At 44.5% G+C, this 15,860-nt stretch overlaps 1 protein-coding gene across 2 annotated transcripts in view; it reads left to right on the top strand.

Moving 5' to 3' along the window:
- VAMP7 (vesicle associated membrane protein 7) overlaps positions 1-5,655 on the top strand; it is a 35,880-nt gene extending 30,225 nt beyond the window's left edge. For both annotated transcript variants that reach the window (XM_014462137.2, XM_006096165.3), the window contains 2 exons: positions 750-842; positions 3,826-5,655. In XM_014462137.2, coding sequence (XP_014317623.1) covers positions 750-842; positions 3,826-3,905 — 173 coding nt within the window. In that variant the 3' untranslated portion in view covers positions 3,906-5,655. The remainder of the gene's footprint in view (positions 1-749; positions 843-3,825) is intronic.
- The last annotated feature ends 10,205 nt before the right edge of the window (positions 5,656-15,860 follow it).

Genomic DNA, 15,860 nt, shown 5'->3' with positions numbered 1-15,860 from the left:
TCTGGTTAGTGGATGAAGGTTGTGAGGGAGATGAGAGGTATATGGTGAATACCAAGTGGGCAGAGATCAGTTACAACTTGCGTCTGCGTGATTACAAATGTAACTGCAGAGTGGAGGTTTACACCTTGAAACAGATCAGTGAGCGCTCATGTTCATGCTCACCATCTGCGGGATCGCAGTCGTTAATAGCACAAGCTCTAGAGTCCAGCTCCCTAGGATTGAATCCCATCTCTGCCTCTTCCTGGTTGTGTGACCTCAGGAAAGTTACTTAACTATGCCTCGGTCATTATCTGTAAAATGGAGATGTACCTACTTCATAATGTTTTGAGGCTTAAATAAGGCAATGTATGCAAAGTGTCTGACAGTGTCTGGTACATAGTAAGAGCTATTTAAATATTTTGATTGCTATTTTACAGGAACATTGGTTAACAGTAGGTCTTAGAAGGATAACAGTTTTTTCATCAAAGCACGTGGTAATTGGAGGAAGGGTGGCGCCCCAGGGTTCTGTAATGGCTCACTTTAAACCCATTGCTGGGGTGTGAAGAGGGCTCATACTGCTTACCATAGACCTGGCAGAGTCCTGCTTTGGGGAACTAATGATTATGAATGACCGTCTCTACCGGGGAAGAGAGGGAAGGGGTAAAGAACACTGGGACAAAACAATGAATGAAAGTAAATATTTGGAGGTATTGCTGCAAATCAGCCATATAGTCAGTGCCAGGGTTCAAACAATTCATGTTTTTTTCTAGTCTGTTACCTTCAGAACAACCAGCAGAAATCTTGCCCGAGCCATGTGTATGAAGAATCTCAAGCTTACCATCATCATTATCATCGTATCCATTGTAAGTTTTTGTCTTTTTTTGCGTGTGATTTTATTTTTTTAAATACATTTTTATTGATTTTTGAGAGGAAGGGAGGGAGAGAGAAACATCAATGGTGAGAGAGAATCATTGATCAGCTGCCTCCTGCATACCCCACACTGGGGATCGAGCCCATAACCCAGGTGGTAATTGAACCGTGACCTCCTGGTTCATAGGTTGATGCTCAACCACTGAGCCACACCGGCCGGGCTAGTTCTTGGTTTTAAATTGGTTTTAAATGAAATGCTTCTAATATTTAATTTATAAGAGTGACATTTACTATGAATACTTGTTGGATTTTTAAAGAACTTTCGTTTTATCTCTAGACTGCTAAAACTTTTGATCAGGAATAGGCATTTAATTTTAGGAAATGATATTTCTCTACCCAATGAATTGATAATGTAACTATTTACATTTAATATTAATGTATTGAATTACATTAATAAATGCATTTATAATTAACTATTTTATTTCTGGGACTGATACCAAGGGGTTATTATGTAGTATTTTTAATGCATGATGAGTTCAGTTTCCTAATATTTATTTAGTAGTTCTCTTATCTATAAGTAGAAATTAGTCTATGTGCCATTCTCCTACTGGCACCCCTAAGTGAACAGATATTGGACCTCTTTGAACTATCCTGCATGTATAGTAACCTTTCTTGTATGTTTAAACTCCTTTTTGCATTACATTCCAGGAGAATCATTTTGCTAACTCTTCCTACAAAATAAATTTACTTTTAGCTCTGTTCATTCTGCTACCCACCTCTTATTTATTTAGTTTTTATAATCATGTTTTCAATTTCTAAGAACGAAAAAGTTTAACTTGTTTTTCACGGAACTTGTGTTTGTTCACAAATGCACCCTATCCGGGGATTTCTCTGGATGTATAATCAGAGCGATAGCGCGGGGAATTGCATAGCTTACGTGACGGTGGGCGCCAGCTGGGCAAGTCCCACATCTGTCGGGCAGGCTGTGAGGAAGGGCCGGCTGGCCCTCTGACGCAGGAAGAAAGCAAGCTGTAAATCGCCGGCAGCATTCCTTCTTCATCAAGGAAACCTCAGCTTTGGTCGGAAGGCCCTTTCACTGATTGAGTCAGGCTCGTTCAGATTATGTAGGATAACCAGCCTGAAAGTCAACTGATTGTGAGTTTTAATCACATGTGCAGAAGAAAGCAACGCACTGTACCCTACCCAAGTTGACACATAAAACTGACCTCCCAGAGATATAGTTGTTTATATGTAATGGATTTTTTATTTTTATAGGAATTATATAGCTATTTTTTATTTCATTTCTTTTTTAAAATATATTTTTACTGATTTCAGAGAGGAAGGGAGAAGGAGAGAGAGAGAGAGAGAAGCATCAGTGATGAGAGAGAATCTTTGTTTGGCTGTCTCCTACATACCCCACACTGGGGATCAAGCCGCAGCCCCGGCATGTGCCCTGACCGGGAATCAAACCGTGACCTCCTGGTTCATAGGTCAACACTCAACCACTGAGCCACACCAGCTGGGTATGTCATGGCCTTAAATGTCTTCTTCCTCAGGATCCTCAGGTGGCACATTCTAGGCTCCTCGGCTTTTTTTTTCTTCCTTCTTCTTTGCTCTGGGAATTTAGATGAATTTATGAAGCTGGTTTGTTGTTCAATTCACATTATGTTTATTGATTACTTATTACATGCAGAACAGTACTCTACATGCAATGCCAATCTTTGCCAAAAGGTAACATATTGTACTTCAGCTTTAAAAGTCCTTATATTTCATCTGGCAAGCAACTTTATATCAAATTGGAACATGTGTGAGTGTGAATGAACATGATGTGAGGGGTTTACTCTATTCATTAATAACCAGAATTTTCTGAAAACCACCCCCCAACATTGGTAGAGAAGTAAGGCAAAACACTTTGATGACTTTTGGGAGGGGGAATGTATCAACTTTTTCCCCAAGCATGTAAATAATTAAATCAGTCACTTAAAGGTCTCAAAATGTAATTTAAAGCCAAGCAAAATGACTAATTTAATACAGTGGACCTAATGTCTAAAATAAATCTATTTTTTGGAATGTAGTAACGTGAGCAAGCATGTACACTTAAAACCTGTATGATTTTGGGAACCAGTGTCACCCCAATTAGATAAAAATATATATATCATGATTTCAAATGACAATATTCTAAAGAGCGAACACATCTATAAGAGGGCTAGTGTTTTTGCTTTCTTTTATCATCAGCTTGCCTTTGATTTGGTAATTGTGATTATTGTGTCATTAGCCACTGAAAGGTTAGTAACAACATTCTTGCTCGCAGGTAATATAAATGTAGAGTCTCTTTATGACTATTAATGATGTATCAGTAAGAGTTGGTTATATAAATGGATTCTTTCTAGTTTCTGGTAAAGAGAAACAATCCCATTGCTTTCTCTCCCACTGAAGAAAGCATAGTGGAATTCAGATCAGTGAGAATTGCCCAGCTGGTGTCGCTCAGTGGTTGAGTGTTGAAAGAGAAACAATCCCATTGCTTTCTCTCCCACTGAAGAAAGCATAGTGGAATTCAGATCAGTGAGAATTGCCCAGCTGGTGTCGCTCAGGGGTTTGAGTCTTGACCTATGAACCCCTTTGATTCCTGGTCAGGGCACCCATCCGGGTTGTAAGCTTGATCCCCAGTATGGGGCCTGTAGGAGGCAGCTGATCGATGTTGCTCTCTTGTTGATGTTTCTGTCTCTCTCTCCCTCTCCCTTTCTCTCTCTCTAAAAATCAATAAAAACATTTTTTAAAAATTCGGTGAGAATTATATCAGAACGGATTGTCTTAATTCAACATCTAGCTTTGAAAATACTAGATTAGTGTATTGTATTATTACATAACTACTACTCTGATAGAACCAGTATTTGTTAGTCTTTACAGTGTTTTATATATTATTTAGGAGCCTATGATAGATTCAAGAAAATAAAATTGCCTCCTTCCTCCCTCCAGGTGTTCATCTATATCATCGTGTCACCTCTCTGTGGTGGGTTTACATGGCCAAAATGTGTGAAGAAATAAAGACAAGTTAACCAAGGACATGCAAGAACAAGAAGTTAAAAGTTCCACGCGTCTTAAGCCTTTTCATACTGACAGATGGTGTCTGCCAGTCTCTTGAACCCTCCTCTTCTTTTTCTGTTTATAATCTTGTTCTATGCATCCAGATTGATCTCTGTCCTGTCAACCAATTTATTCCAATACACTTCACATTGAGCCATTCATTGCAGCAGTAGCCTTAATGGGCTTTTTGTTTGTTTCTTTGATTAACTACTGTCATCTCCTTAGAGAAGTATTTTTGTTTGTAATTGCACAGAGCTGTCACCAAGGCAGAAAGCACCAGTCCTGGGAGCTATCTCCTGTAACTATAGGCGCGTTTCGTGCACGCACGCAGAAGTATGCGAGGCACAGATAGTATTGCTAACATCTCATCTTTTTTTTTTTTTTGTTCTTGAAGGGTTTTAGGTGCTCCAAAACGATATACATGGAGACTCATTGTTATTTGGGGAAGTATAATGACATTGCTGGTGCTGCTTGCTTCTAGGAGCCCGGGCAGGTGAAGTATTAGACACTTTATCTCATCAGATGGGGAACCTTTTGCTAGCCCATTAGAAGCACATGGAACCATCTTTGACCTCCTAGCATTGACTTTCCAGAAGAAAGCTCTGACCATTAACAAACCTCGCAGAGCCTGCTACTCTCTGTTTCCCCATCACAGTTGAGTTGAGAAGAGGCTAGTGTCAATGTTATTGAAGGTTATGTTGTTTATATGTTCTTCTTCAGTTGCTATTTAGGGCACCTGTATTGTTAATGGGATACGTCATGGAGGGACGCCAAAGAAGAAGAGAATCACGGCGAATATGCTGGCATGTTTGCTGGGCAAAGGGAGGTAGCGTGGGGACTGTCGGCCAGTCTGGGAAAATCCCAAGCAGAATATAGTCAACGGTCAACTCCAGGGTTTGCTGTTGAATAACAGTCTGGGCATCCTTTGTGGTTTCGTCAGTTCCTCAGCTACCTCGTTTTGAATAATCCTTTTGTGAAATGAGAGTAGGCAAGATGAGGTCTAGAAACAATATAAGACAGCTTGGCGTTCATTGAAATGCACTGTAAGAAAACTGGAGTTCTGTTTTGGCTACTCTGACATCTGTTAGCTGATATGCACCTTGAATGTGTATCTGAAAGGACATTTGCTGCCCAAGATCTAATTGCATTTATCAAAAAGTGCCAGGAAACGGAAATTAAATTACATTTGATTATTTTCCCAACAAAAGAACAAATTTGGTCAATAAACCCCAGCCACCTGTTTAGCCTCGTCATGTGCCTTGAATATATATATATATGTCACATAATCTGGCTCACGCTACCTGTTTTTCAATCTAAACCGTTCGATTCCTGCTACCGGATTCATTTCTTTGACATGTACGTTAGGGCCCCTGGAAGTCTTCCTGGTGATCAGACAAAGCGCGAATGTTTTTCCAGTCCTGTTTATCAACACTAAGGCCTTTTAATTACATCAGCATTTCCTATTGGGAAACACATCTGTTCCAGGAAAACAGCTGGCATTCCTGAATAATAACTTCCAAATGTCTTTAATCCAAAGAAAAAGACTTACAAGTTACTTCCCTTTCTTGTACACAACTGAAAAGAACTGATGTGCATGTTTTAGGGATAAATTCCTCAACAGTCCCTTGATCTGTTTATGTATAAGAATGCTTTTAAAAGCACATATCTTGTTTTGAATGATGCACAAACTGAAGGCATTAATAAAATTTCAGAGTCATCTGATGAGTTGCTTGTGTTAGAATTTCTTCCTGGAATCTCATTTCTTAAAATGACATTTGCCACAGTTTACAGAATAAAGGTATTTTACTGATGCTGAAAATACATTAAGAAGTATGACTTGTACCTTGGCTGGTGTGGCTCAGTTGGTTGGAGCATCGTCCCATTCACCAAAAGGTAGTTGGTTTGATTCCAGGTCAGGGCACATACATAGGTTGTGGGTTCGATCCCCGGTCAGGGCACATGCAGGAGGCAACCAATCAATGTTTCTCACGTCAGTGTTTCTCTAAAATCAATTTAAAAATGTATAAAACGTATGACTTGTAGCCTTTCAGTACAGAACAATAGCATTGTCTTGGGTTTATAAAATTTCTACAAAACCAAGGCACAAAGAACTTAATAAAATATGGTAGGTCATACTGAAAGCAACGAAAGATCCTGAAATGGCCATGCAGCCTCCACAACCATCATCCTGAGACCACGGTTGAGACATAACAAAAGAACCCCAGGGATTACAAGTATGTCTCTCTACCTCAAACCCTTGGCCACAAGGTCAAACAGGGTCACAATCCATACGTTTCCTTCAGAATGAATGGATACGGCTTCCATCAGATAATGGTTTCTCCCTGCTTAGCTCTGCGCGTACCTATCCTTCCTGACCTTGAGACTGACGAAGAAATTGGGTTGCTTCCCAGGGTATGTTGATGGAAATAGATGCAACAACAATAACAGCAGCCCTAGACCCCCCCCCCCCCCGACACACACACACAATGTTCTACATTAGAAGCAGGTCTCTTTCTGCCATTTCCATCTTTTCAAGAAGAATAAAGGGGGTGGAGTGGTGGTGGTGATTCAGTTTGTATTCAATGGGGAAAACAGCCAAGACAAGTATTACGGAAACGAGTGGTTTAATGCAGGAATCAAGTTTACACAGGTGTGTGACACTGAAGGAAAGGTCTAGAGCAGTGGTTCTCAACCTTCTGGCCCTTTAATACAGTTCCTCATGTTGTGGTGACCCCCAACCATAAAATTATTTTCGTTGCTGCTTCATAACTGTAATGTTGCTACTGTTATGAATCGTAATGTAAATATCTGATATGCAGGATGGTCTTAGGCGACCCCTGTGAAAGGGTCGTTCCACCGCCAAAGGGGTCGCGACCCACAGGTTGAGAACCGCTGGTCTAGAGGGAGCCGTCAAGGAATCAGGAACTGTGCTAAGCATGGCGGTGGTGGACAGCTTGGAGCTTGAGAAACCGGAGGATTGCTATGTATCTATTTGCCAAAGTGGTTGTGAAGATTGACGTGGAAAGGTGTGTGGAAGCCACAGCCTCAGTAGACCTGAGGCCCAGTACCTGACTTGCACTCAAATGGGTCATCGGGGTCAGTCATCAGGAGGATGAGCTGGATATGGAGTGAAGGCAATTGAGAAAAAGCTGGGGTACACCAGGCACCTCAGCATCTTCACGTCTGGTCGCCATAACCATCAGACTATTAGCCTCCACTTCCCTTCTGCTTTCCAAGTCTCACACACGTTCATTTCACTGGAAAAACATAATCCTAATAGGGTACAGGGAGAGGAATTTCTATGAAGTTCCCAGCTTCTGGCAAGAGCCATGGTACCAGACCAGGAAAACCAAGTTGTTCCCATAGCCCTTCATTATATCAATTTAATTCCTTGATCTCACAGAGAAAGGCTATTCAGATAGGTGAAAGCATTCTTTTGGTCAGGATACATTGTACAAAATTATTTTGGATTCTTGCTGTTTATTAAACAAAAACATTATCTGAATCCAAAATATGTTGTGATTTTTAATGTTTCTCTTTTCCAAAGACAGAAGCTTTGAGTGTACCACTAACAACAACGTTGCCTTTTCAGCAAGCGCAATTGCTTCTTGCCATTGTGGGAGGACAGCAGAGAGCCAGATGGGTGGCTGAGCTCCTGACCCTAAGTGAACCCCTTCCTTTCTTGGGCTTCAGATCCATACCTCTGCAGTGGGCCATCGGTGGTGTGGAATCTGCTTTTCTCAACCCACAAGCTGTTCTCATGCCCAAATCCAGCACCTCAGCTTTCCTGTGGGAATTCCTCATCTGCTTCCAGTCTAAACAGTTCAAAAGGGCTGAACCCACACCGAGCCAATCCATCCTCTGGGTGCTCTGATGGGTTCAAGGATGAGAATGTGACCCAAACCTGGCCAAAGGGAATGTTTGATATTCTTATTTTTACTTATTTTTTTCATTCAGTTTTATTTTGTATTAGTTTCAGGTGTACAGTATGGTGGTTAGACAATCATATACTTTACAAAGTGATTCCCCTGATATTTCAGTACCCAACTGGCATTTAATTTTTTAAAATATTTTCTTAATTGATTTCAGAGAGGGAGAGAGAGAGAGAAACATCAATGATGAGACAGCTGCCTCCTGCACACACACACACACACACACACACACACACACACACACACCCCCGCACTGGGGATCGAGCTCACAACCCGGGCATGTGCCCTGACTGGGAATCGAACCGTGACCTCCTGATTCATAGGTCAACACTCAACCACTGAGCCACACTGACTGGGCCCAACTGGCATTTTAAAGCTGTGACTTTTCATGGATCCCAAGGGAAGGAGAACCCCTTCCCGGTGAATGGGGGTCAGCCCAGCGTTGCTGAACACTCTCCATGTGGGGGGAGAGGCTGTGCCTGTGAACAGCAGCCCCCCCAAAGGCACTTAGTAGGATGGAGATTGGAGAGGGACCAGGACCCACTGCAAGAGTGTGAGAACCCAGGCCTGTCAGGTCCTATCCCACTCTTCAACTTAACCCCTTGCAAGTCGTCACTTATTGTTACCTCTTTAAACACTAGGAATTTCTCTGACTTCAGTTAGTGTGTCCAGTTGCTAGCAATCAAAAAAGCCCGAGCTGACATATCAGAATTAATAATCCCAGAGACTTTGTGCTCAATCCCTCCACACGCCCCACCCAGCTCGCTGCCGTCACGGCTGTCAGCCTGCTCTCTGTCTGTGAGCCTGTCTCTGTTTTGCTTGTCAGTTCACTTGGTTCATCAGATCCTACATCTGGGTGAAATCATCAAAAGGAAAACAACGATGGACACGAACAACAGTGTGGGGATTGCCAGGGGGAGGGGGAGCGGAGGGAGGCAGAGGAGGGTACGAGGGGATACATGGTGATGGAAGGAGACCTGACTTGGGGTGGTGAGCACCAATGCAGTGTACAGGTGACGAGCTGTGAAATTGTGCGCCTGGAACCGGTATAATTTTGTCAACCAGTGTCAGCCCAATAAATTCAATAAAAAGGGGGGAAAATCCATGAGACTCCCTCCGGTACGATGTTCTCACTGGGCAGGCTCAGCTCGGGGAGATGAAGACGTGTGTGGGGTTGGATCTTAGGGGAGCTGCTGACCAGTTCTGCCCCTGCTCTCCATCCTGGGAGAGGGAAACCCCAAAACAGTGAGAGGAGAACCAGCAAGGGCAGGGGGCGAGATCCCTGGATGTGGAATTCATCTGATCGTATTGCCCTTATTTTAGGGTCCAGTTTACTCGTGTTTAGTTTTACTAGGAAATCGCCCATTTCCTCTAGGTTTCCAGTTCGATTCCATACGTTCATCTTATGTCATTGTTTTATTGTTGTGAATCCTCACGCGAGGCTATTTTCCATTGATTTTTAGAGAGAATGGAAGGGACGGGGCGAGACAGAGAGCGAAACATCGATGTGAGAGAGACACATCGATTGGTTGCCTCCCACACACATCCTGGCCAGGGCCAGGGGCGAGCCTGCAACCGAGGTATGTGCCCTTGACCGGAATCAAACCCGGGACCCTTTGGTCCGTGGGCCAGTGCTCTAACCATTGAGCGCCCAGCTAGGACTTATTTCACTTTTAACCTCTCCTGTCTTTCTGGTTTTTTAATAGAATTGTTACAATTAGTGGATGCCTTATTATTCACTGCAGTCTATATTTTATTGAGGTTCCCACATGCAGGCTCAGTCTCGATGCTGGCGCCTCCATCTGTTAAAGCCCTTACTGATCATCCAACCAGAGAGAGAGGTTAATGCTGACAGCGGGGACCAGGTGGGCGACTGAATTGGGTGGTATGATGGGAATGAGGCCAGGAGAAGAAACTGGCCTGATAGGAGTCTCAACCCTGTGCTGATAGAGACTTTATTCTTTAGGCCGGGGGAGTGGGGGGCCTGTTAGGAGTCCTATACAGTAAACAGGAAGTGACTAGATTAGATCCGTAATTTAGAAAGATCAAACTGGTCACAGTGTGGAGGTTGGATGGGAGAGGGACAGGAAGCAGAGGGGATGCTGGCCTGGGCTGAGACAGGGACCATGTCTTTGAAGAGGAGCAGGCATGCATAGACCAGCAAGAGGCTGTGGTTAATACTATCCTGAGGGTAAAGCTAGCACAGATGCAAGAGTTAGGCCCGGCTGGCGAGGCTCAGTGGTTGAGCATCCTCTTATGAACCAAGAGGTCACATTTCAATTCCCTGTCAGGGCATATGCCCGGGGTTGCTGGCTCCATCCCCAGTGGGGGGTGTGCAGGAGGCAGCCAATCAATGATTCTCTCTCAACATTAATGTTTCTATCTCCCTCTCCCTTCCTCTCTGAAATCAATAAAAAATATATTTTAAAAAAGAGGACTTGGAGGGCTTTGGCTATTTGGACACTAATAGGAGAGCTCATTGTATAAAAAGGAGACTGTTTGCTACATTTTGTATTTCTCTGGCCCCATAAAAGATAAAGGACTAAGAAGGGAAGAGAGAGGGAGAGTGAGTGCTGATGTGTTGTAGAATGGTGCACCTGAAACCTGTAAAATTTTGTTAACCAGTGGCATCCCAATAAATTCAATAAATTTGGGCAGGAGCTAACACACGCTACTTCACTGAATCTTCACAGCCACCCTGAGAGGGAGCGATTGTCCCCATGTGGGGCAGTCTGAAGAGGGCCATGAGAATGAGTCTTGAAATCCTGGTGATACTTCTAGGGTCAAGGAAATCCCATTTTTTGGTGGATTTGGTTGGCTTTTGATGCTTTTCTGAACATCTACGGAGAACCAATTAAGTTCATATTAATGCATATGTTATGAACCCTAACCCTAACCCTAACCCTAACCCCTAACCCCTAACCCTAAACCCTAACCCTAACCCTAACCCTAACCCTAACCCTAACCCATTGTCCACCATGTGCCAGGTGAGGAGACTGCCTTTCCATTGCTTTGCCTGACGTCACACAGCTAGTGGGTGGTAGAGCCAATAGTCAGCTCTGTGTTTTTTGTTTTGTTTTGTTTTAATATATTTTTATTGATTTCAGAGAGGAAGGGAGAGGGAGAGAGAGATAGAAACATCAATGATGCGAGAGAATCATGGATCGGCTGCCTCCTACACGTCCCACACGGGACTGAGCCCACAACCCAGACATGTGCCCTGACCAGAATCAAACCTGGGACCTTTCAGTCCACAGACCATCACTCTATCCACTGAGCCAAACCGGCTAGGGCTCAGCTCTGTTTGTCTGAGGCTCAGGCATTCCCCCATAAGGAAACCTCCACCCCAGACTCCTTTCTGAGCAGCTAGGAAGCTCTTGTCAGTTGCAACATCAGAAGGAATCATGGGTAGAAGCAGCCCAGTGTTCTGGACCAAAGAACAGATTTTAAAAGGCCAGAGAACTTGCCCGGCTGGCATGACTCAGTGGTTGAACATCAACCTATGAACCAGGAGGTCACGGTTCAATTCCCGATCAGGGCATATGCCCAAGTTGCGGGTTCAATACCCAGTGTGGGGCATGCAGGAGGCAGGCGATCCATGATTCTCTCTCATCATTGATGTTTCTATCTCTCTCTCCTTCTCCCTTCCTCTCTGAAGTAATAAAAATATTTTAAGAATAAATAAAAGGCCAGAGGCCAGGCAGGGTGTAGAAGTTGGGAAGTCATTGTTATAGGGGTCTGGACCTGCCCCCAGCAGCCTGCCCTGGACCCACGCCATAAACCAGCCTGAGTGTATGGCAAGCTGAACCATTCGGTTATGTGCAGATTGGATTCAATGACCAAGATTCAAGTGCAATGACCAAGATTCCACCCAAAGCTGCAAAGACTATTTGGATTCTTCTATTTGTCCACGATATTGTGTGTGCATGTTCTTCTGGCCCATCTTGGCCATTGTGGTTCAGTTCTGGGCTTCAGACTGTTAGAATCAGTCTTCAGATGAAATACCTGTAAAATGGACGTAATAATTGCCCCTGTCTCATCTGGGACATGGGGACAGTAGGTGAGATAAAGCATGTGACGAGCCTAAAGCAGGGTTATTTCAAAGCGAGCTTAATACCGAGGATCTGGATTCTCATTTGAAAGCCAAATGGGCAGAGCCCCTAAGGCAGGGAAACGCTCTTTGCTGCCATCTGGTGTGCATTGTGGAAGTAACACCGGAGTGCAAGTGATCAGAAAAAGTTATTCTCTGCTGCCATCTGGTGTACAGTTTGGGAATAACATCGGAGTAGAGGTCATCAGGATAAACAAGCTCTTACGTGCTGCCATCTCGTGTTCATCTTAGGAATAACACCAGAATGTAGGTTTTTCAGGAAAAGCTCTTCTCTCTCCTTTTAAAAAATCTTTATTGTTGCCCTGGCCGGTTTTGCTAAGTGGATAGAGCACTGGCCTGCGGACTGCAGGGTTCCAGGTTCGATTCCCGGTCAGGGCACATGCCTGGGTTGCGGGTTCAATCCCTAGTCGGGAGTGGGGGGGTGCAGGAGGCAACCGATCTATTATTCTCTCTCATCATTGATGTTTCTATCTCTCTCCCTCTCCCTTCCTCCCTGAAATCAATAAAAATATATTTTTTAAAATGTGTAGCTCATATTAAAAAACACCTTTATTGTTGAAAGTATTACATAGGTCCCCCTCTTTTCCCCATTAACCTCTTCCAGCCCGCTCCTGTCCCCCTCACAGGCCCTCACCACCCCATTGTCTGTGTCAAAAAGCTCTTCTCTCTGCAAAGGCTTCTGAACCAATGAAGAGTGTGTCAGACCTACCGCCATGCCCCAGGTTCAGTTATTTGTGATCTGGAAACTTCCCACTGGAATGTGGAGTCCTCAGGCAAAACCTGGCACAGGGCTTGGCCCACCCTGAGTCAACTGCCTTCTCACCTATGCACACCTTATGCCACCCTCCCCTCTTGACTCCCTCCTTTCCCCAGGTCAGATTTTGAACTAACTGTGCTTATACAGCCTATGTCAGTCACCACCTCTGGGGGCAGTGGGGTGCAAACTAAAGATGTATTTTGCATGTGACCCTAGCCGGTTTGGCTCACTGGATAGAGCATCGGCCCTCTGGCTGAAAGGTCCCAGATTCGATTTCTGGTCAAGGGCACGTACGTCAGTTGCAGGCTTGATCCCAGGCCCTGCTCGGGGTGCGTGCGGGAGGCAACCAATTCCTGTGTCTCTCTCGCCCTGGTGTTTCTCTCTGTGTGTCTCTCCCCCTCCCATTCTCTCTAAAAATCAATAGAAAAGTATCCTCCACTGAGGATTAACAACAACAAGAAATAGCACCCCCAGCACTCTCTATCCCCCAACCTTGCTTTAAAAAACAAAAAGGTTTATTTTGCACGTAAAAGAGGCAGCCCAGAGGACCTAATCAAGAGGAACCCAGGTCTGATAGCAGAAATTTGGGTATGAAAAGAACACAGAGAGGCCTGCACCAGCCAGACTGCGATCCCAAGAAAGAGCTGGGGAGGCAGGCTGTGGAGGAATCCCGAGCTCTGGCCTGGGGGCTGGGGCTGGAGGGGCTTGGGGACTCAACTCCAGGTAGAATATTTTCACTAGGAGCTGAACACCAGGCTTCTCAGGCAGCTTTTCTGGAACAGGCCTCCCCACCCCTTCCCACAGCTGTGGTAGCTGGACCTGTCTGGGGGTTGGGATAGAGTCCATCAGCTTTGCCCTGTCAGAAAGCGTCTTGGCCAAGGCCACCCTCAGGTTCGGAGGGATGGCCTGGAGTGGGAACTTCAGGCTGGGGGGGGGGGTTAAAGGGATATATGGGAAAGCAGTGAAGATTCAGCCAAGACACCCCCAAGAGGTCCCACACCCACAGGCCATGCACACAGTCAACAACCATAGGCTGGTGACAGCTCAACACCCCGCATCCTGTATTCTCCATTATTTCCATCTCTATCCAACCATCTCCTTCAAGTTTCGTCATTTTCAACACCATCTGGCTGTCTCCACCATTCTTGGTCAATGTCCATTTCCACCTACTAGGTTCAAGGTTCACTCTTTTCATCCCATGTCTTCAGTCTCTGACAGAACTGAGCTCCTGCTCCTGGTCAATCCCCCCCCCCCTTTCCTCTCTCTTCCTCCCTATCACTTCTTCACTCCATCATTCATTACCTGCTTCGTGCCAGCTCTCGCCCCTCCTCTACTTCATCAGCTTTGGCACTTTTTGTTGGCCCTCCTTACCCTCCCTTAATCTCAGTCTCTCCATCAGTTTTCAATTGTGCTGGGCTTTTCAGAGCACACACGGTCTTCCTCTCAGTCTACCTCTGACCACTTCTTTTCTTTAAATGTATTTTTATTGATTTAATTTTTTTAAATATATTTTTTTATTGATTTCAGAGAGGGATGGGGGAGGGGCTGTGGGTGGTTGGCGCTCTGGCCCAGACCCTGGTTGAACTCCGGTCAAATTCCTTGTCGTGGGGACAGTTTGCATATCACCCTTTTATTACGGTATATAGGATAAGTTTACACACTTGGCTGAAGGTATTCAATTTTAAAGCCACAGTCGAGCCATGGGTAGTCAGCAGAGAGAGCTCATCGGTACTGTATCATTTGTTACTCGGTTTCTATTGTGTATTCATTACTTCTCCTAAAGAGCATCTCATAAGGCTTTATGAATTTGTTAGTTTTTTGGTTTCTACGATGTCCTTTTGAGTCTCGGTTTCCTTCCTTCTGTTTACTGTAGCCATCTGTTCTTGCGCGTTGTCCACTTTCCCCATTAGCAGTATTAATCACAGTTCTCTTTCACTCTCAGTGTGATAATCCCTAAATATTTGCCATGTCAGAGTCTGGTTGTGATGCTCACTGCGTGGCTTCAGACTGTGTTTTTGCACATGAGCATGACTTTTAAGACCTTCAGTGTCTGGTTTTATCGGGCTAGAAATCAGACCAGGTTTATGGTTTTCTGTAGCTGTAGGTGTCAGAGGCTTACCCCCCCCCCTTTCTGTGACTTTAGGTGTTGGGTTTCCCCAAAATCTCCATTTAAAATAAGATCTAAGCCTTGCAATTCTTTTTTAGCTGCAATCCTTTGTTATGGTATAGGAGACCTATTTTTGTAATATATTTTGTATTGATTTCAGAGAGAGGAAGAGAGAGATAGAAACATCCATGATGAGAGAGAATCATTGGTCGGCTGCCTCCTGCACACCCCACACTGGGGATGGAGCCCACAATCCAGGCATGTGCCCTGACCGGGAATCGAACCATGACCTCCCGGTTCCTAGGTTGACCCTCAACCACTGAGAAGACCCGTTGATATGGTGGTCGGGTGTGGGGGGAGTGGAAGTGTTCTATAGTCCTAGGATTAGGCCTCAGCATTTTAGTGACCCTCTGCCCCTGGTTCGTGACTTCCACAAGTACTTCTCAGCTTTTCTTTACCACTTAGTGAAACAGGAAGGATAAAGGGGGGTTGGAGTTTCCTATTATCATGCTCCCACTTTGAAGGCTAAACAGAGCTAAAGTTGGGTACTTCCACTCCCACGGGTAGATGAGGCTCTGGTAAAATCATTTCCTTCAGAGGCAGGCCTTTGTTATGAAGAACGGAATACTTGACCATATATCAAAACACGTTGCTTCCCCTCTGGAACAATGCAGGCATTTTTCTATGGTCTTTACAATGAGAACCTGGATGGGTTTCTGGAACGAAACTCTGAAAAGAATGGAAGTCTTCCCTCCCTCCCCCTAGGCTGGGCTTCCAGGATTTTTTTTATCTCGTTAATCCGTGATAAATCTGGAGCAATTATTCTAAGTATTACTACCGGCCACTGGCTCCAGGAGCAGTTTCTGCTCCTGGGATGGTGCATTGGTCTGTATTTGCCTGTCTCTTCAATTTCCAGGGAAGTGGTTTGCCCTTGTGACCTCAATTTTCTGATAAACATAAGAATTGATTTTTCATCTTTCTTTGTGTAAGAACAGGATGGCTGCTTTCTAAACTCTTTAC

This window comes from Myotis lucifugus, unplaced genomic scaffold (genome assembly GCF_000147115.1).
Source record: "Myotis lucifugus unplaced genomic scaffold, Myoluc2.0 scaffold_169, whole genome shotgun sequence".
NCBI lineage: Eukaryota > Metazoa > Chordata > Mammalia > Chiroptera > Vespertilionidae > Myotis > Myotis lucifugus.
Note: the sequence above shows the minus strand (reverse complement) of the source record. Positions and strands in the feature narration are given on the sequence as shown.